The 17,615-nt window shown below is 28.8% G+C and overlaps 1 protein-coding gene across 1 annotated transcript; it reads right to left on the bottom strand.

The window, feature by feature from the left end:
• Positions 1–367: 367 nt before the first annotated feature.
• PADL01_0001200 (erythrocyte membrane protein 1, PfEMP1, putative) lies at positions 368–17,377 on the bottom strand (the record flags this gene model as incomplete). The annotated part of the gene is made up of 2 exons (XM_028680463.1): positions 368–1,405; positions 6,350–17,377. 2 exons carry the CDS (start codon positions 17,375–17,377, stop codon positions 368–370), a joined length of 12,066 nt encoding a protein of 4,021 aa, XP_028541241.1.
• Positions 17,378–17,615: the final 238 nt, after the last annotated feature.

Below are 17,615 nucleotides of genomic sequence, written 5' to 3'. Positions count from 1 at the left end.
TATTATATACATTAGATATAAGAATTTGTTACTCCTTTTAAATTATTATTAATATATTATCTAGAAACAATCCTTTTTAAATTCATATAATTTTCTTCATTATCAGTTAAATTATTATTCTCCACATATTGTTCATTTAATTATTTTCCATATCATCAAAAATTGTACATATTTTCCAACTGATTTTCGTCATGTGTTACATTAGTGCTTAACACATTATTATTATTCTCTTCCACATGTATATTATTTTCATCAAAATGTATATCCATAGATATATTTGTGCGAAAATTCTTTGTTTGAGAACCATTATTGTTTCTTGTAATATCATTAGGAGGAATATTTGTAGATCCAAGATGTTCAAGAGATGTTATATATTTGAATCATCATATAAATTGTTTGTATTAATCATACCATGTGTTTCATCATTAATTCTCTGAATATCATCATGAGTTGATGTATACAATAGATGTTCCTTATTTTCTTTATTCCATTCATCATTCAATTTACTTAACATTTCCTCTTTATTATTCCATTTGTTCAACATATCTCTATGTCTATCTAGCCATTTATCAAACAATTCTATTTGATTTAGTATAGGATCATCATATATTTGTTTTGCAAAAATATTGGAATTTGTTTTTTTCGTATATTTTGTTCCAAATAATTCATTTTCTTTTCGTTTTAACAACTCATCATATATATCAATATGTTTATCATTATTTAACGAATCATTAATTAGATCTATACCACTATATAGATTTGGTGACACATATTTTGGACTATCCACGTTATTCGTTCTGATATTTTCCGGAATATTCCAATCAATATTATAAGTTATATCACTATTACTATATAATTTTCTATCTTGAATGGATGTAATAAAAGGTTTTTCCTCACTACTAACATCTAAAATATCAGGTTGGGTATCCTTAGGATTATTATATGATTGTAATTCATTATTTAATGGTACATCATTTCCTATATTATTTAAATATTGCGAGATAAAATCATGTTTCACTTCATTCCACTCATTATCTGTAAGTTTATTGATGGGTGTATCGCTAGTATCCACTATATTATCTTTATATGTATCATCATATGTTGTTTTGCTACTTGGCTTTAGTACCACTTCAATTAAAGTTTTATATTTAGGTGATTTATACCCATATATATCATTGATATCTAGTTCTTCAAACTCACTTTCAGAAGATGATGTTAGGTCAGAAGAAGATATATCACGAAGATAATCGTCCGTCTCTTCTCCTTCGACATATATGTATGTTTTGCCTTTATATTTACCATATGGGATATAGCGGTTGGATGCTTTTTCTGTAGGTATACTATAATCATTTTGTGGGATATCAAGTACACGAAAAAGTTTCGTAGGTCCAAGTTGGGGTTTTTTCTACAAAAAAAAAAATAAATATATATGTCGGTTTGGGTATATATATATATGTATATGTGTGGGGTATGTATGTATGTATGTATGTAAATAAATATAGGTAATTGTTTTTTTTTTTTTTTCTCATTTTTTATTTTAACTTAATTTTTTTCTGTATCTTTTTCTGATTAATTTTCTCATTTTAATTTTAAATCCATTTTTTTCTCATGATTTTTATTTAAAAGAATTGTTTTCTCCTTTTGTATTTAAAGTAAATTTTTTTATATATTTTTTATTTAAATGAATTGTTTTTATATTTTTTTTTTCTGATAAAATTCCTCATTTTGTATTTTAATTACATTTTAATTACATTTTATTTTATTTTATTTTATTTTTTTTTATTTTAATTATTTTCTGATAAAATTTCTCATTTTTTATTTTAACTAAATATTTTTTCTACATTTCTATTTTTTTTTTTTTTTTTAACTGAATATTTTTTTGTGTTTTTATTTTTATTTAAAATAATTTTCAATTTCATTTTTATAATGAAATGTGTGAAATATTGTTTTTTTCTTAACAAATTTTTTATCTATATATTTATTTATTTGAACAAATGTGTTTCCTTATATTTCTTTTAATTTCACCAAATTTATTTCTATATATTTCTTTTGCAACAAATGTGTTCCTATATATTCCATTTTTTAACAAATTTTTTTAACTATATTTTCCTTTTATTTTAACAAATGTGTTACTATATGTTCTTTTTTATTTCATCAAATTTTTTTATCAATATATTTCTTTTTTCCTTTCAACAAAATTATTTCTATATATTTCTTTTTCAACAAATGTGTTTCCATATATTCCTTTTTTTTTTTATTTCAACAAAATTGTTACTATGTATATAATTATTTTTTTAACAAATTGTTTTTTCCAATATATTCCTTTTTTTTATTTCAACAAATGTGTAACTATATATTCCATATTTTAACAAATTTTTTTAACTATATATTTCTTTTTTTTTATTTCAAAAAATATATATGTATATTCCTTTTATTTTAACACAATTTTTTTTTTCTATATATACTTATCATTTCAACAAATTTATTTCTATGTATTAGTTTTTAACTTGAACAGTTTTTTTTAACTATATATTTCTTTTTTTATTATTTCAACTAAATTGTTCCCATATTTACTTATTTTTCAACAAATGTGTAACTATATATACTTATCATTTCGCCACATTTATTTCTATATATTTCTTTTTTTCTATTTCTAACAAATATGTTCCTATATATAATTATTATTTTAATACATTTTTTTTTATCTATATGTTCCTTTTTCTATTTCAACAAATTTATTCCCATATATACTTATTATTTCAACTAATTTGTTCCATATATTCTTTTTTATTTCAACATAATTTTTTATCTATATATTTCTTTTTTATTTCAACAAATGTTTTCCTATATAAGTTTTTATTTCTTCAACAAATTTGTTTAACTATATATTTCTTTTTTTAACAAATATATTTCTATATAGTTATTATATCAACTAAATTGTTCCCATATAATTTTGAGTTAACCAGATGTACTTTTCAATATAATGTTTATTTCAACAAATTTACTTCCATATATACTTTTATTTCAACAAAATTTTTTTATCTATATATTCTTTATTTATTTCAACTAAATTATTTCTATATATTTCATTTTTTAACAAATGTGTTTCCATATATTTATTATTTCAATAAATTTGTTCTTATATATTTTTTTTTTTATTTTAACAAAGTTTTTTATCTATATATTCCATTTTTTAACTAATTTTTTTTTCTATATATTCCTTTTTTTTATTTCAACAAATTGTTTTAAGTATATATTCCTTTTATTTTAACAAGTATGTTCCCATATAATACTTTATATTCCAACAATTTTTTTTATGTATATATTCTTTTTAATTTCAACAAATATGTTTCTATATATTCTTGTTTTTCTAACAAATTTGTTACTATGTATATCTTTTTTCTATTTAAACAAATTATGTTCCCATATAATACTTTTTATTTTAACAAATATATATATATATATATATATATATATATATATATTCTTTTTTTTATTCCAATATATTTATTTCTTTATATAATTTTTATTTAAACAAATATGTTTCCATATATTACTTATTTCTTTTTCAACTAATGTGTTCCAATATAATTCTTTTTTCTTTTTCAACTAAATTGTTCCCATATATATATTTTTTTAACAAATATATATCAATATATTCCTTTTATTTTAACACAATTTTTTTTAACTATATATTCTTTTTATCTCAATAAATTTGTTCTTATATATTCCATTTTTTTCTTTCAACAAATGTGTAACTATATATTCCTATAATTTTAACACAATTTATTTATCTATATATTCTTATTTTCTTAACAAATTTTTTTAACTATATATTCCTTTTATTTTAACAAATTTATTCCTATAATTACTTATTATTTCAACTAAATTGTTCCCATATATTTCGTTTTAATTTCACCACATTTATTTCTATATATTTCTTTTTTTTAATTAAACATATTTGTTTCTATATTCCTTCTTTTTTATTTCAACAAATTTATTTCTATATATATACTTATCATTTCAACTAAATTATTCCTATGTAATTTTTATTTGAACATATTTATTTATCTGTATTATTTTTTTTTTTTTCTTTCAACTAAATTATTCCTATATATTCTTTTTTCTTATTTCAAATAAATTGTTCACATATATTTGTTTTTTCTATTTCAACAAATGTGTAACTATATATTCCATTTTTTATCAAATTTATTCCCATATATACTTATTATTTCAAAAAATATATATGTATATTCCTTGTATTTTAACAAATGTGTTACCATATATTATTTTTTTTGTTTTATGTAAAATTTTTTAACTAAATATTTTTTTTATCTCAATAAATTTGTTCTTATATATTCCATTTTTTTATTTCATCAAATTGTTATAACTATATATTACTTTTTTTAACATAATATTTTTTTTATATAATTTCTTTTTAACAAATGTATTCACATATATTACTTTTTTTAACAAATTCTATTCCTATATATTCCTTTTTAATTTCAACTAAATTGTTCCCATAGATTTCTTCTTTTTATTTTAATATATTTATTTCTATATATACTTATCATTTCAACAATATTGTTCCCATATTTACTTATTATTTCAACACAATATGTTACTATATATTCCTTTTATTTTAACACAATTTTATTTTCTGTATATACTTATTATTTCAACAAATATGTTTCCATATATTTTTTTTTTTTAACATAATTTCTTATCAATATAATTTCTTTTCAACACATTTGTTCTTATATTTTTCTTTTTTTTATTTTAACAAATATATTTCTATATTCTTTTTTTTATTATTTCAACAAATATCTTCCTATATATACTTATTATTTTAACAATTTGTTTTATCTATTCCTTTTTTTTTTATTTCACCAAATTTATTCCCATATATACTTTATATTTCAAAAAACATTTTCCTATTTATTTCTTTTTTTAACAAATTTGTTTATCTTTATCTTTTTTCTATTTAAACAAATTATGTTCCCATATAATACTTTTTATTTTAACAAATATATATGTATATTCTTTATTTATTCCAATATATTTATTTCTTTATATAATTTTTATTTAAACAAATATGTTTCCATATATTCCTTTTTTCTTTATTTCAACAAATGTGTTCCTATATATATTTATTAGTTTAACAATTTGTTTTATCTATATATTCATTTTTTATATTTTAACAAATGTGTTACGATATATTCCTTTTTTTTTTAACTGAATTTTTTTTTGTGTATTTTTTTCTATTTAAAAAAAGTATCAATTTCATTATTATTTTGAAATGTGTAAAATATTTTGTTTTTTTCTCTTTCTCTCTTGTTTTTTTGTTAATTTTTTTTATATTGAAATTGTTTATATATATTCTTTTTTATATCAACAAATATATATAAATATATTCCTTTTTTTTTTTAACTAAAATTTTAACCCCTATATATTCCATTTTTTAACAAATGTGTAACTATATATTCCATTTTTTAACAAATTTTTTTAACTATATATTCCTTTTTATTTATTTCAACTAAATTTTTCCCATATATTCTTTTTTATTTTATCAAATTTTTTTAACTATATATTCCTTTTTTTTTTTTAATTATTTTCTCATAAAGTTTTTTCTCATTTTTTATTTTATTTTAATTAAATTTTTTTAACTATATATTCCTTTTTTTTTTTAATTATTTTCTCATAAAGTATGTTCTCATTTTTTATTTTATTTTAACTGAATTTTTTTTTTTTATATTTTTTTTTTCATAACATTTCTCATTTTATATTTTATTTTAACTGAATTTTTTTTTGTGTATTTGTTTTATAATAAAATATATTCTCATTTTTTTTATTTTAACTGAATTTTTTTTTGTGTATATTTTTTTTTCATAACATTTCTCATTTTTTATTTTATTTTAACTGAATTTATTTTATTTTTTTTTTATTTAAAAATATTTCTCATTTTTTATTTATATTTTTAATTTTTTCTGAAATTATTTTATCTCTATTTTATTTAAAAAAATTTCTCATTTCTTATTTATATTTTGAAATTATTCTGAAATTATTTTCTCTCTTTTTTATTTTCTTTTGTTTATTTAAGAAAATTTATATTTCTATTTATATTTTTAAAATTTCTGAAATTATTTTATCTATATATACTTTATTATTTTAACAAATATATTCCAATATATACCTTATATATATATATATATATATCTAATTTTTTTTTCTTACTATATTTCAATATAAATATATATATATATGTACACATATAAATCCACACATATATACATATAAAACACGTATATATATAAAACACACATATATATATATATATTTTTCTCCTTACCTTCATAAAAAACCACAAAAAACCTATCGCTCCTAAAACAAAAGTTATCCCCACAGGAGGAAGGGTAGATGTGAGGATATCACCGGCGGGGGTTGTTTGTGGTGTTGTTGGGGGGGGGTTTCCACCACTAGTTCCTGAATCAGGCTCTGCTGGGTTTGCTGGGTGTGACGGTTTATTCTGTGATTGTGTGGGGCCACTGAACCAATTAATGACACTTCCTAATCCACTTAAAACATTTGTAGCAACAGTTGTTGCCAGAGATGTTGCAACAGGTATTCCAACATCTTTTGCAAGACCTACTCCAGTTTTTGCAGCCTGAGGAATTATAACGTCAGCAGCCTCAATAGCTTTAGTTACTATTTTTGGACCATATCCTCCAATAGTTAAAATATTTTTCAGGAACGATTCAGTAGTATCTGTATCATATTTAGCTTGTTTTATCAATTGTTTATATAACTCTTTAGCGTCATTTTCATATTTAGATATTTTTTCCAAATCATTATAATTACAATCACATTTAGGACATTTGCTTGTTATATATTTTTCAGCACCATCTTGTAGTTGTTGTGTGTTTCCGGATGATTTAGCAGTACCATTTGGATAATGTTGCTTATATTGTGTATATTGATCTTTTAAATCTTTCCATTGTGCATTTTTATCAATATACCAACTTTTATAATGCCGAAATATCTTTTTGCAATCAGAATCGATAATATGTTCAAGAGATTTCTCAGTTCCTTTAATTTTTGATAAACATTTTTTAACTACTTCTTCTGCTTCTTTTTTTTTTTCATCACAAAAAATCCTTGCCCATTCTTCTAACCATCGTAAAAACTGATCAGTGTTATCATCAGGTAATTCACAATCTTTTTGTTCGATTTGTCCTCCAGCTTTTTTGTATCCACATAACATAGCATTCCAGACTTTTTTTTTATTATTATCCCACAAAGTTTGACGTTTTTTTTTTATTTCTTCATCCTTTGTATTACTGTTTTCACACTGATTGTTCTTTTTGCATATTTTTTCGAATATTTCTTTAACATTTTTTGTACGAAGATCTTCTAGCAAATCATCACCTTTAATAATATTTCCATAATCTGCAAAACTATATTTCATTGCTTGTATAGTTTTTTCCTTATTGGTTTTATACTGTTCTCTCAACAATTTTGCTTCCATTGCAGCAGCATCAAGCAAATATTTTGTGAACTTGTGTTCATTATTTATACGACGTCGTCGTCTTGTGAGATTTATGTTTGAAAAACATATATTTTTTCTTCTAGGAGGAACTAGTACTGTTTTATTTTTAAAATTTGAATGAGTCGAATGTTGCGTTTCCCATTTATCAAGATCATAATTTTGTTTTTTTTTTGGGCACCCAGCATTACCAATTTTGGTACATGCATTATTGTCATTTAATGGACATTCATCCAATTCTTTAAATGGATCTGTAGGAGTTTTGGGGTTGCCACCAGGAGGATGAACACCAGGATCATTAGGTTTACCACTAGATTGACCAGGATCCGGTTCACCAGGGTTTTGGTTACCAGTATTTGTACCAGGTGTACCACCACCTTGACCAGTGTTCCCACCACTAGGTTGAACATTTGGACCACTAGATGGATCAACAGGTGTAACAGGTTGATTACCAGGGTCCGGTTCACCACCACCACTTGGTTGGGTACCACCATTTGGACCACCACTTCCACCATTTGGACCACCACTTCCACCATTTGGATCAGTTTTAGGATCGCCAGGTTTGGGTGAGGATGGTGATGGTGTGTTGGAGTGTTGACCACTGGCTGGGTCTTGTGATGGATGTGCTGGATTTGGCACGGGTGGTACCACTTGTGATGTCGCACACCCACACTTATCTTTAACACTATCAGGTATTTGGTCTAGGGATTTGGGGATATGTGTACCACTAGTTGGTTGTTGTGACGAGGGTTCGTTCATACAATTACAACCACTATTTGTACCACTAGTTTGACCACTATTTGAACACATTTTTGTTAATTTTCTGTCCAAAAAATCTCTTGCATCTTTTGCAGTTTTTGCATCGGTATCCTTTTCATATGATGATTGATCTGTTTTGAATTTCTCTTTTTGTTTATCGTATTGAGGTTTCCATATTCCAATAAATGCTTGATATTTACCACATTGTGTTTGACACGTGGAACAATCCTTACATTGTCCATTACCCTTACAGTTACTACACGCCTTTTCCAATTTCTCCTTTTCCACGTGGTGTTTTTTACAGTAGTCTTCCCCCCATTCGGCAAACCAACGTAAAAATTGGTATGACGTACCGTGGGTTCGGTTGTCTGCCACAGGATAAGTGGCGTCATCAGGCATATCACACTTGTCTACGTCTTTGGTGTCGCCACTTTTTTTATATCCACATTTCATTGCGTTCCAAACGCAATCTTTGTTTTCTTCCCAAAATTTTTTACGCTCTTGACTACCAGGTTTTTCAGCTTGACTACCACTTTGCTTTCCACTTTTAAATATTTTTTGCAAATTTGTTTCGGTCCCATTACTTTCAATTTCTAAATTATCAGTTCCTAATATTATATCTCTTAAATCCAGAAAACTATATTTCATAGCATTACATGCTTCAACATCATAAGCATATTTCTTTTGTTCATCAGGAGTTCCGGTTTCGTTTTCTTTCTTTTTTTTATAATATTCTCCTAAATTATGTCCCTCTGTTGCAGCAACTTTCATTAATTGTTCTCGTAATGAATTTTGATCTTTAACTTTACCATATGTGCCGTCAATATCTTGAAAGCATATTCTTTGTCTCCTTGGAGGGATATATACTTGGTTAGACACTCCTTTATCCTTAAAACCACTATATTCTGTATCATCAGTGTTTTGCCATTTAATCCCTGTTCCTCCATTGATATCTTTCATCAATCCTTTACAATTATCTTGTTTCGAAATCGTGTCATAATTCTTGTCGTCTCCTATAAATTTCTTGCACCCACAATACTCATCAACGTCATAAATTTGTGGTGGTGGTTGTGTCAACGCGTTGATGTTTTTCTCCACTGTACTGGCACCACTAGATGGTGGAGTACCACTTGAATTGTCACCACATTTAACAGTAAAATTTTTCTGTAAGTATTTGGTAGCATCACTTTCACTATATCCACTTGTTTTTTTTTGTTCTTGTTGTTCATAGTAATCTTTTTGTTTTTCCCAATGTCCTTTTCTCTCCTCCATAAAGTCTGTGTATGCTTTACATTTTTGTTTACAATCCTTATTTTCACATTGAAAATTAGTGTCACCAACTTTTTTACACGTGTCTTTCACCTCGTCATATCGTTTTTGTTTCTGTTTACAATAATCGTCGTACCATTCGGTGAGCCATCGTAAAAATTGGGGTCTCTCAACAAATTTATCGAGTTTGGTTTTACCATCAAATGTGACGTCACTGTATTTGTTTTGTTGTGCTAGTTTTTTTTGTGTACCCGCGTCCACCTTAGTACCATCGTATGATAGTGAACATAACATTGCATTCCAGACTTCTTGTTCAATGGAACTCCACCAATTTTCAGGTTGTTGGGGGGTGATACCAGATTTTGGGATTTTTGGTTTAAGAATATTATCTATTTTTGTTCTTGCCGCACCCACAGCACCAATTTTGTTACCTATATCTTTTCCTAAAAATATATCTCTATAATCACTATATGTATAGAACATTCGACGTTTAAATTCAGGAGGAATATTTCCTTTTTTCAATTGCTCTTCTAGTTTGGTTGCTTCTGATGGATTATCTTTTTTTTTATCTTCTATATATTTTTGCCATAACAAATGTGTCTCAAGTGAAACACATTTCATAACAGCGTCTTTCAATTCATCTTGTGACGTTCCAGTCATGTATTGTAAATAATGTAAGCACATTTTTTGTCTTCTACCAGACATACAAGGTCCTTCTTGTTGGTTTTCAAACTTATCTTTATCACAATTCCAGTCTGCATCATCTTTATCTTTGCACCCTCCAGTACCTATTTTTTTGCTATCATTATCTGTAATATATCCCTTCACTTTGTCACATATATTGTCTTGTGTCCCACCAGGCTTGGGATCCGGCATAGGACCTTGTGGTTGACCACCATGTGATCCACCACCACCTTGTGATGTACCACCACTATCTGGTTGGACACTAGAACTAGTGTCCTCCTGACAATCACACTTATTTTTATATTCATCACTTGGATATTCATCTAACGCTTGCGGCATGTCACCGCCAGTGGGACCACCACTACCACTCGTGGCAGTAGACGTAGACGTATTTTTCATACAATTATCGTGCAAACCAAGAAGTTCTAACGATTCATTTAAATATGTATATGCGTGGGTATTCGTATCTACAAAAGGAGCAGAATCATATGGGTCTTTATCTTTAACATCAGTATAATGTTGGTTTTGTTTATCCCAATCACGTTTCCATTTTTCAATAAATTTTGTATATTTTGGACATTGTGTTTGACACTGGCTGCATTCTGTACCACTTTTCTTACATGTTATTTTGTTACCACTACTATTAACTTCACATTTATAGCACTTACTGTATAATTGTGCGAACTCTTTTTTTTGTTTATCGCAAAATTCTTCAGACCATTCAGTATACCAACGTAAAAATTGAGGAGTTGTATGACTGTAGAGGACATATTTAGCAATTCCCTTATCTAAATCGTTAGGATCGTACTTGTAATTATCGTTAAGTTTTTGTTGAATTTCACTTTGTGCGCTCTGGTCCTTGATAGCATGTGATAGACTACATAACATTCCTTGCCAAATATCTAAACCATTATTATCCCACCATTCTTTACGTTTTTGTTCATCAATTGTGTCTCTATTAATTTTTTTCAAAACTGCAGTTATATTATTTGTTGCCTTCTCCACATCACCATTTGGATTTTTTTTACCTATATCTTTATCTAAACATAAATCTTTGAAATCTCCATATGTAAAGAAAATAGAACGTAAAAATTCTTCAGGGATAATACCATTTTTTAATTGTTCATCTAGTTTTGTTTCTGCTGAAGGATCTTCATTTTTTTTATCCTTTTTGTATTTATCCCAAGCAAAATATGTTTCTAGAGCTGCAGATTTTATAAAAGCATCTTTCAATTTCTCTTTATCACTACTACTATTAATACTATGTGCTAAGTAGTATAAACATAATTTTTGTCTTCTCGGGGGCATACATGCTCCTTGGTCACCACTATTTATTAGTTTTTGTTTTTCTGGGTCAGTACATTCCCACTTAGGATATGATGTGTCACTTGCACCTTTTATTTTTGGATTGCAATCCTTTTGTCCTTCTTCTTTTGCTTCATTATCCTGAATACATTGTTTCACCGTTTTACATATTTCATCGGGATCTGTATTGGATTTAGGTGGGAGAAATCCTGGGACTCCTGGTGTCGTCTTAGGTGGCTTTGGTTTGTTTTCCTCCACACACTCTGTGTCATATTTATTTGGATTCTGACGAAATACACTCTCGGTATCCTGACTACTTGTGTTCACAAATTTTTTTTGTGTCGTGTCATTACAATAAGTACTTCCTCCCATAGAAGTAACATAATCAGATAGGGATTTGTACTCGTTATTGTCGGTTTTGGCACCAGTACAATCAATACTATCTGGTTTTTTTTTTACTTTTTCTAGAAAATTTTTATGTTCTTTTTTAATCTCATCATTAGCAGTAGTACCAGTACCATTGTATAAATCTCTATATTGCTGTTCTTGTTTTTTCCAATCACCTTTCCATTTATTAACGTGTTCAGTATAAACTTGACAATTTTTTACACAACGATCACATATTGTGTCGTTCGGTTTCCCTTTGGCTATATTCTTTTTGCACGCGTGACAAAATGCTTTGACCCACCAAAAATTCCGTTCCAACTGTTTGCAGTAACTTTCGGACCATTCGGTCATCCATCTTAGTCGTTGTGGTATGTAGTCGTCCGGAGGAGTATAACTATCGCGGCCGCACTTCACACGGTGGAAACTAAATTCGCCACTGGAATTACGTGTGTACAAATCGGCCGTATCTGGCGCCGAACATGTCAGTGCTTTCCATACTTGGTCGCGGTTGGCCGACCACCAATGTTCCCTCAAGGTTTTGTATGGGGGGGTTTCAGTGGGACCACTATTATATTTCTCCTTCGTGCCTGCAGGAAGATTTTCGTGAATTTTTTTAAATATTGCTGTTAAATATTTCTGTAAATTCACCATATCCTTATTCCCACTCCATAAGTCTTTCCCACGTATAATATCCCCTAGATCTGCAAAACTGTACTTCATAGCATTACAAATGCCGGATTTGTCACTTTTACTTAGATGTTTTTCGACAATATCGTCGCCTTCAAATTTGGCGGCAAGCAACACGTCGCCCAAAAACGTATCGTTGACGTTATTGCCCGCGGTTTTTACAAATTCGGAGATATCACCACTTTTTCCTAAATTTTCCAGGTTTGATGTGCACATATGCTTACGTCTAGGTGGGAGTAATACATCTTTATGTCCATCACGCATATCCTTATTTTCACCTGGTTTCCATTCTTGACCTATAATAAATCTTTGATCACCTTGATTTTTTCCTTTTCCTGTACAAGGTCCATTATGTTCATCTTGACCAGGATCAAGTTTAGGAGTATAGCTTCGAACATCATTTCCATGTTTTTGTAATTCAAAGTTACAATATCCGTGTCTGTCAAGTGGTGTTGGATTATTTTTATGTTTAAATTTCGCTTGTGATAAATCACCTCTCAAAACATCACCATGTTTATGTACGTCTCTCTGTGATTGAAACACTAGGTTGTTTGCCGCATCAAGAATTTTATTATGAGTACATTTGGGGAGTTCAGGTGGTTTTTGTTCGCATTCACACTGGTTTTTATACTCACTAGGTGGATCTTCCAAGGATTTGGGCATATTATTACCACCAGACGTATTTTGTGACGACTTTTGTTCCATACATGAACAATCAATAATATTTTTACCACTATTTGTACAAATTTTTTTTATTTGTTTGTTTATGTAGTCATGAGCTTCTTGTGACTTTTGTACTTCGGAATCAGTTTTATAATCAGCTTTATTTTTATCCTGAGTATATTTTTTTTTTTGTTTTTCATAATTAGGTTTCCATTGTGTAATAAATTTTTGATATTCTTGACATTGTGTTTGGCAGTCGGTACATTCTGTACTTTTTTTATCACATGTTGAATTAGTTTTTGGAGTAGTAGGATTACTGGCATTACACCTGTCACACTTCTCCTTCAACTGGTCATACTCCTTTTTGTGTTTTTTACAAAAGTGTTCCCCCCATTCGGTCAGCCACCGGAGGAACTGAGGCCGAGAGGCGAATGCCGCGAGGCCGTTGTTACCACTAGATGGAGTGGTTGTACCACTAAATGTCACTTTATCGTAGCCATATGTGTTTTCGAGTTTTGTTTTAACACCTGCTCGTTCCGTGTCATTTATACCACTTGTGTGTGATAACCCACATAACATCCCTTCCCATATATGTGGGGCGTTATCATTCCACCATACTTTTGGTTCAATTTTTTTTCCGGGAGGTGTGCCATTTTTTTCAAAAATATTTTTTATATTCTTTCTTGCCTTTGTCACGTGCTCATTAGTGTTTTCATCTTGTTTTGATATATCTGTATCGAAAACTAAATCCCTAAAATCTCCTAACGTATACATCATTTGTCTTTTAAATTCTTCAGGGATTTTCCCTTGATTTTTTAATTCATCCTCTACACCAATGTGATCTGTTTTATATTTATTCCAAGCAAAAAACGTTTCAGCAGCAGCACATTGAATCAATGCTTTTTTCAATTCATTTGGTGTTTTATCATTACCATTCAAATCTTTTAAATTATTTATGCATAATTTTTGACGTCTTGGAGGCATACATGCATCTTTATGTCCTGATTCAAATTTACTATCCTCACATCCCCATTTATATTCTCCTGTTTTTGCTTTGCACCCTACTACAGCGTCTGTTGCAGTTTTACCCTTAAGTATCGTGTCCAGTATTTGACATGGTGTCGAACTATCGCACTCGCACGCAATTTTGTAGTCACTAGGTTGAGGACTAAACGTGTATTGGTTACTACCACTATTACAAAAATCTTTTTGTTTTTCACAAACGTTACTAGTTTTTAGTTCTTGCTGTATATATCCTTCAGCACTATCATATATATTATTTCCAGTATTTTCTTTCTGTAATTTTTGTAAAAATTCATTAAGATATTTCTGATTTTCATCATTACTAGGAGTACTACTACTAGTTTGTGCATTTGTATATAATGTTTTGTATTGATTTTTTTGTTTTTCCCAATCCTTTTCCCATTTTGCTATTTCCGCTTTATATGCATCACATTTAGATCTACATTCTGCACATTTAGTGCTATCACATGATTTACCATTTCCATTTATACACACCCCGCACTGTGACTGTAACTCCATATAGTGTTTCTTTTGTGTTTTACAGTACCACTCGGCCCATTCGGCTAACCAACGAAGTTTTTGGGGGATGTAGTCGTCAAGTGGGGTACTAGTGGGACCACGAAGAGGACCGCGACGACTACTACTAGGAGGATTGTATTTACATTCTCCAGTTGTTATATTCAATTTTTTCAGTTCACACTGCATAGCTTCCCAAACTTTATCTCTATTAGCTTCCCACCAATCTGAACGTAATGTGCTATATTGTCCGTTTTCATTATCATATTTTTCTTTTATCTCAGACGTGTTTTCATTAATCTTTTGAAAAATGGCTTTCAAATTAGTTTCTATTTTTTCCATATCCGTATTTCTGCTCCATAAGTCTCTACCCCTGATAATATCTCCAAAATCTGCAAAACTATATCTCATAGCACGACATATAGATTCCCTGTGATTTTGGTTTTTTGGGTCTTTTAGAAGATCTTGACCATTTGAACCATTCAGGTTGTTCTTTTGTTTATACTGTTCTATTATTTTTTCTGCTTCATATTTTGCGGATAATAATACATCTCCCAAAAAAGAATTATTAACCTTGGCAACCTCACTAAGTGCACCCTTTTCCACTTCTAAATTCTCCAAATTCGATGTACATATATGACGACGTCTAAGAGGTAATAAAAGTCCTTGATGGTTTGTATTTACTTCGGAGTCCTTCGTTTCCCATCGAACTCCTACTTCAAATCTCGTATCTGCACCTGTACCTCCACCTTTTCCGGTACATGGACCATCATGGGTCGTACTACCATCAGCACCAGCTTGATATTGACGTTTATCATTGGTATGTGTTTTTTTGTCAAGGTTGCAAAGACCTCCGTTAGCCAGGTCATTTCCGTTCTTGTTATCCTTATATGTTCCTTTCTCTGGTTTTCCTATCAAAACACTTTTACTTTCCGTATCAACATTACCAACCTTAGAAGTCGATTGTGTCTTTGCCATTGCCTGTAACTGTTTTGCTATAGTCTCCACTTTCGCACTTGGTTGTTTACCACTATGTATTCCACACGCGGCACTAGAAGAAACACTATGTGACATACCGACAGGTTGTTGTGCTGCCACTTGTGTTCCTGTCAAAGTACCATGAGCATTTATGACTTTTTGACAATCTGATGGTTTATCTTTCTTGCTTGTATGTGTTCCTTCTGGGCACATGCAATTATAAATAATATTTCCTTTATCGTTAGTAACTTGAAATAATTCTTGATCAGTGCAATTACCGTTTTCTTTACAGCATTCATTCATACTTTTACTAACTGCATCTATGAAATTTTGTTGTAAATCTTTCACATCATCATTATTTCCGAAGGGTGGTTTATCACATGTATGTTTATAATTATCATAATATGGTTTGGTTTCAGTTAAAAAACGTTTGTAAATATTACATACATTTTTACATTTTGATGAATTCGCATTATTGTTATCCTTACAATTTTCTACTATCATCTCTCCTAGATCTTTTTTTAATTTACAAAATTCTTCTGCCCATTCTTTAAAAAAACGAATACATTGAGTTTTATTCTCATAGGTTATATCACAAGGTCTTGATGTTTTAGGGTCTTTCAAATGTTCTGTTTGCAAATCTCTTACTAGTGCTTTAAAATAAGAGCTCCATTTTTTTTGAAAATTGGCTTTTTTTCCCACCTTTTGTTCAATTAATTTTATTGTACATTGAATTTTTGTCGTTTCTTTTTCATCAACTATATCTTTTCCTAAGAATAATGTATGATAATCTTCCATCGTAAGTTGCCATTCCTTACAAAATGCATCATGTTCGGCATCTTCATATTTTTCTCTTATAAGTTTGCTTAATCCAGTACCTAACCCATCAATCATTTCCTTTTTCAAATCAACTGCAGTTTTTTCTATATGAGTTTGGTTGTCTACATTACTCTCTATCGCTTGTCTTAATGTTTCTTCGCTCATAATTTTTTTATTAATTTCTCCAATATATTCATCTATTCCTTCTACTAATAGTGCTCTTCTGCGTAGAGGTATATGTAAATTTGGTGCAGTTTTTAAATCTCCACAATTAGTAATTGATGTTCCTCCAGATACAGCTGGAAACTCAGGTTTTTTCAATTCGTCTATATTGTTAACATCAATCGTGATACTACAATTTGGTTTGATATTTAATTTTTTTTCTCCTATATTTATAAGAGGTAATGCATCCTCTTCCCACTTATATATCTTTTGAGTTGGAGATTTTGCTCGTTGAAGTTGTTCAAGTTGTTCATTCAGTTTATCAAATATTTCTTTTTGTATATCTTTCCATCCACAAAATAATGCGGCGTTATCAGTTGTTGAACCTCCATTGACATGTTTTTTATATATATCCCATTTCCATGCTTCATTATCTATTTCATATTTTAAAAATTTTAAATAATCAAAATACATTAATTTATATTGCGTGCGGTTTCCAGTTCCCTTTTGTTTATCTTGCACTACAAGGTATTGAAAATTTCTCAGCAAACTGCTCTTGGTATTCGATTGTTCTGCCCCCATTTTGAATACATAAACAACACAAAATTATATGGGGAAATACATGTTTTTATATGTGTCAAAACCCCGTGTTAAACATACCCACATACCTACATACCTACATATATCTATTTATCTCTTGCATTTAAAATATATGAGATATTTCTGTTTTTTGCCCACATGTGCCATGGTACTACAAATACAGTGGGACAACTACGTGGTGGTACAGCTACGTGGTGGTACAGCTACGTGGTGGTACAGC

This window comes from Plasmodium sp. gorilla clade G2 (assembly GCF_900097015.1).
Source record: "Plasmodium sp. gorilla clade G2 genome assembly, contig: PADLG01_00_2, whole genome shotgun sequence".
Lineage (NCBI taxonomy): Eukaryota > Apicomplexa > Aconoidasida > Haemosporida > Plasmodiidae > Plasmodium > Plasmodium adleri (nom. inval.).
The sequence above is the reverse complement of the archived record's forward strand: the minus strand, read 5'-3'. Positions and strand labels throughout refer to the sequence as shown.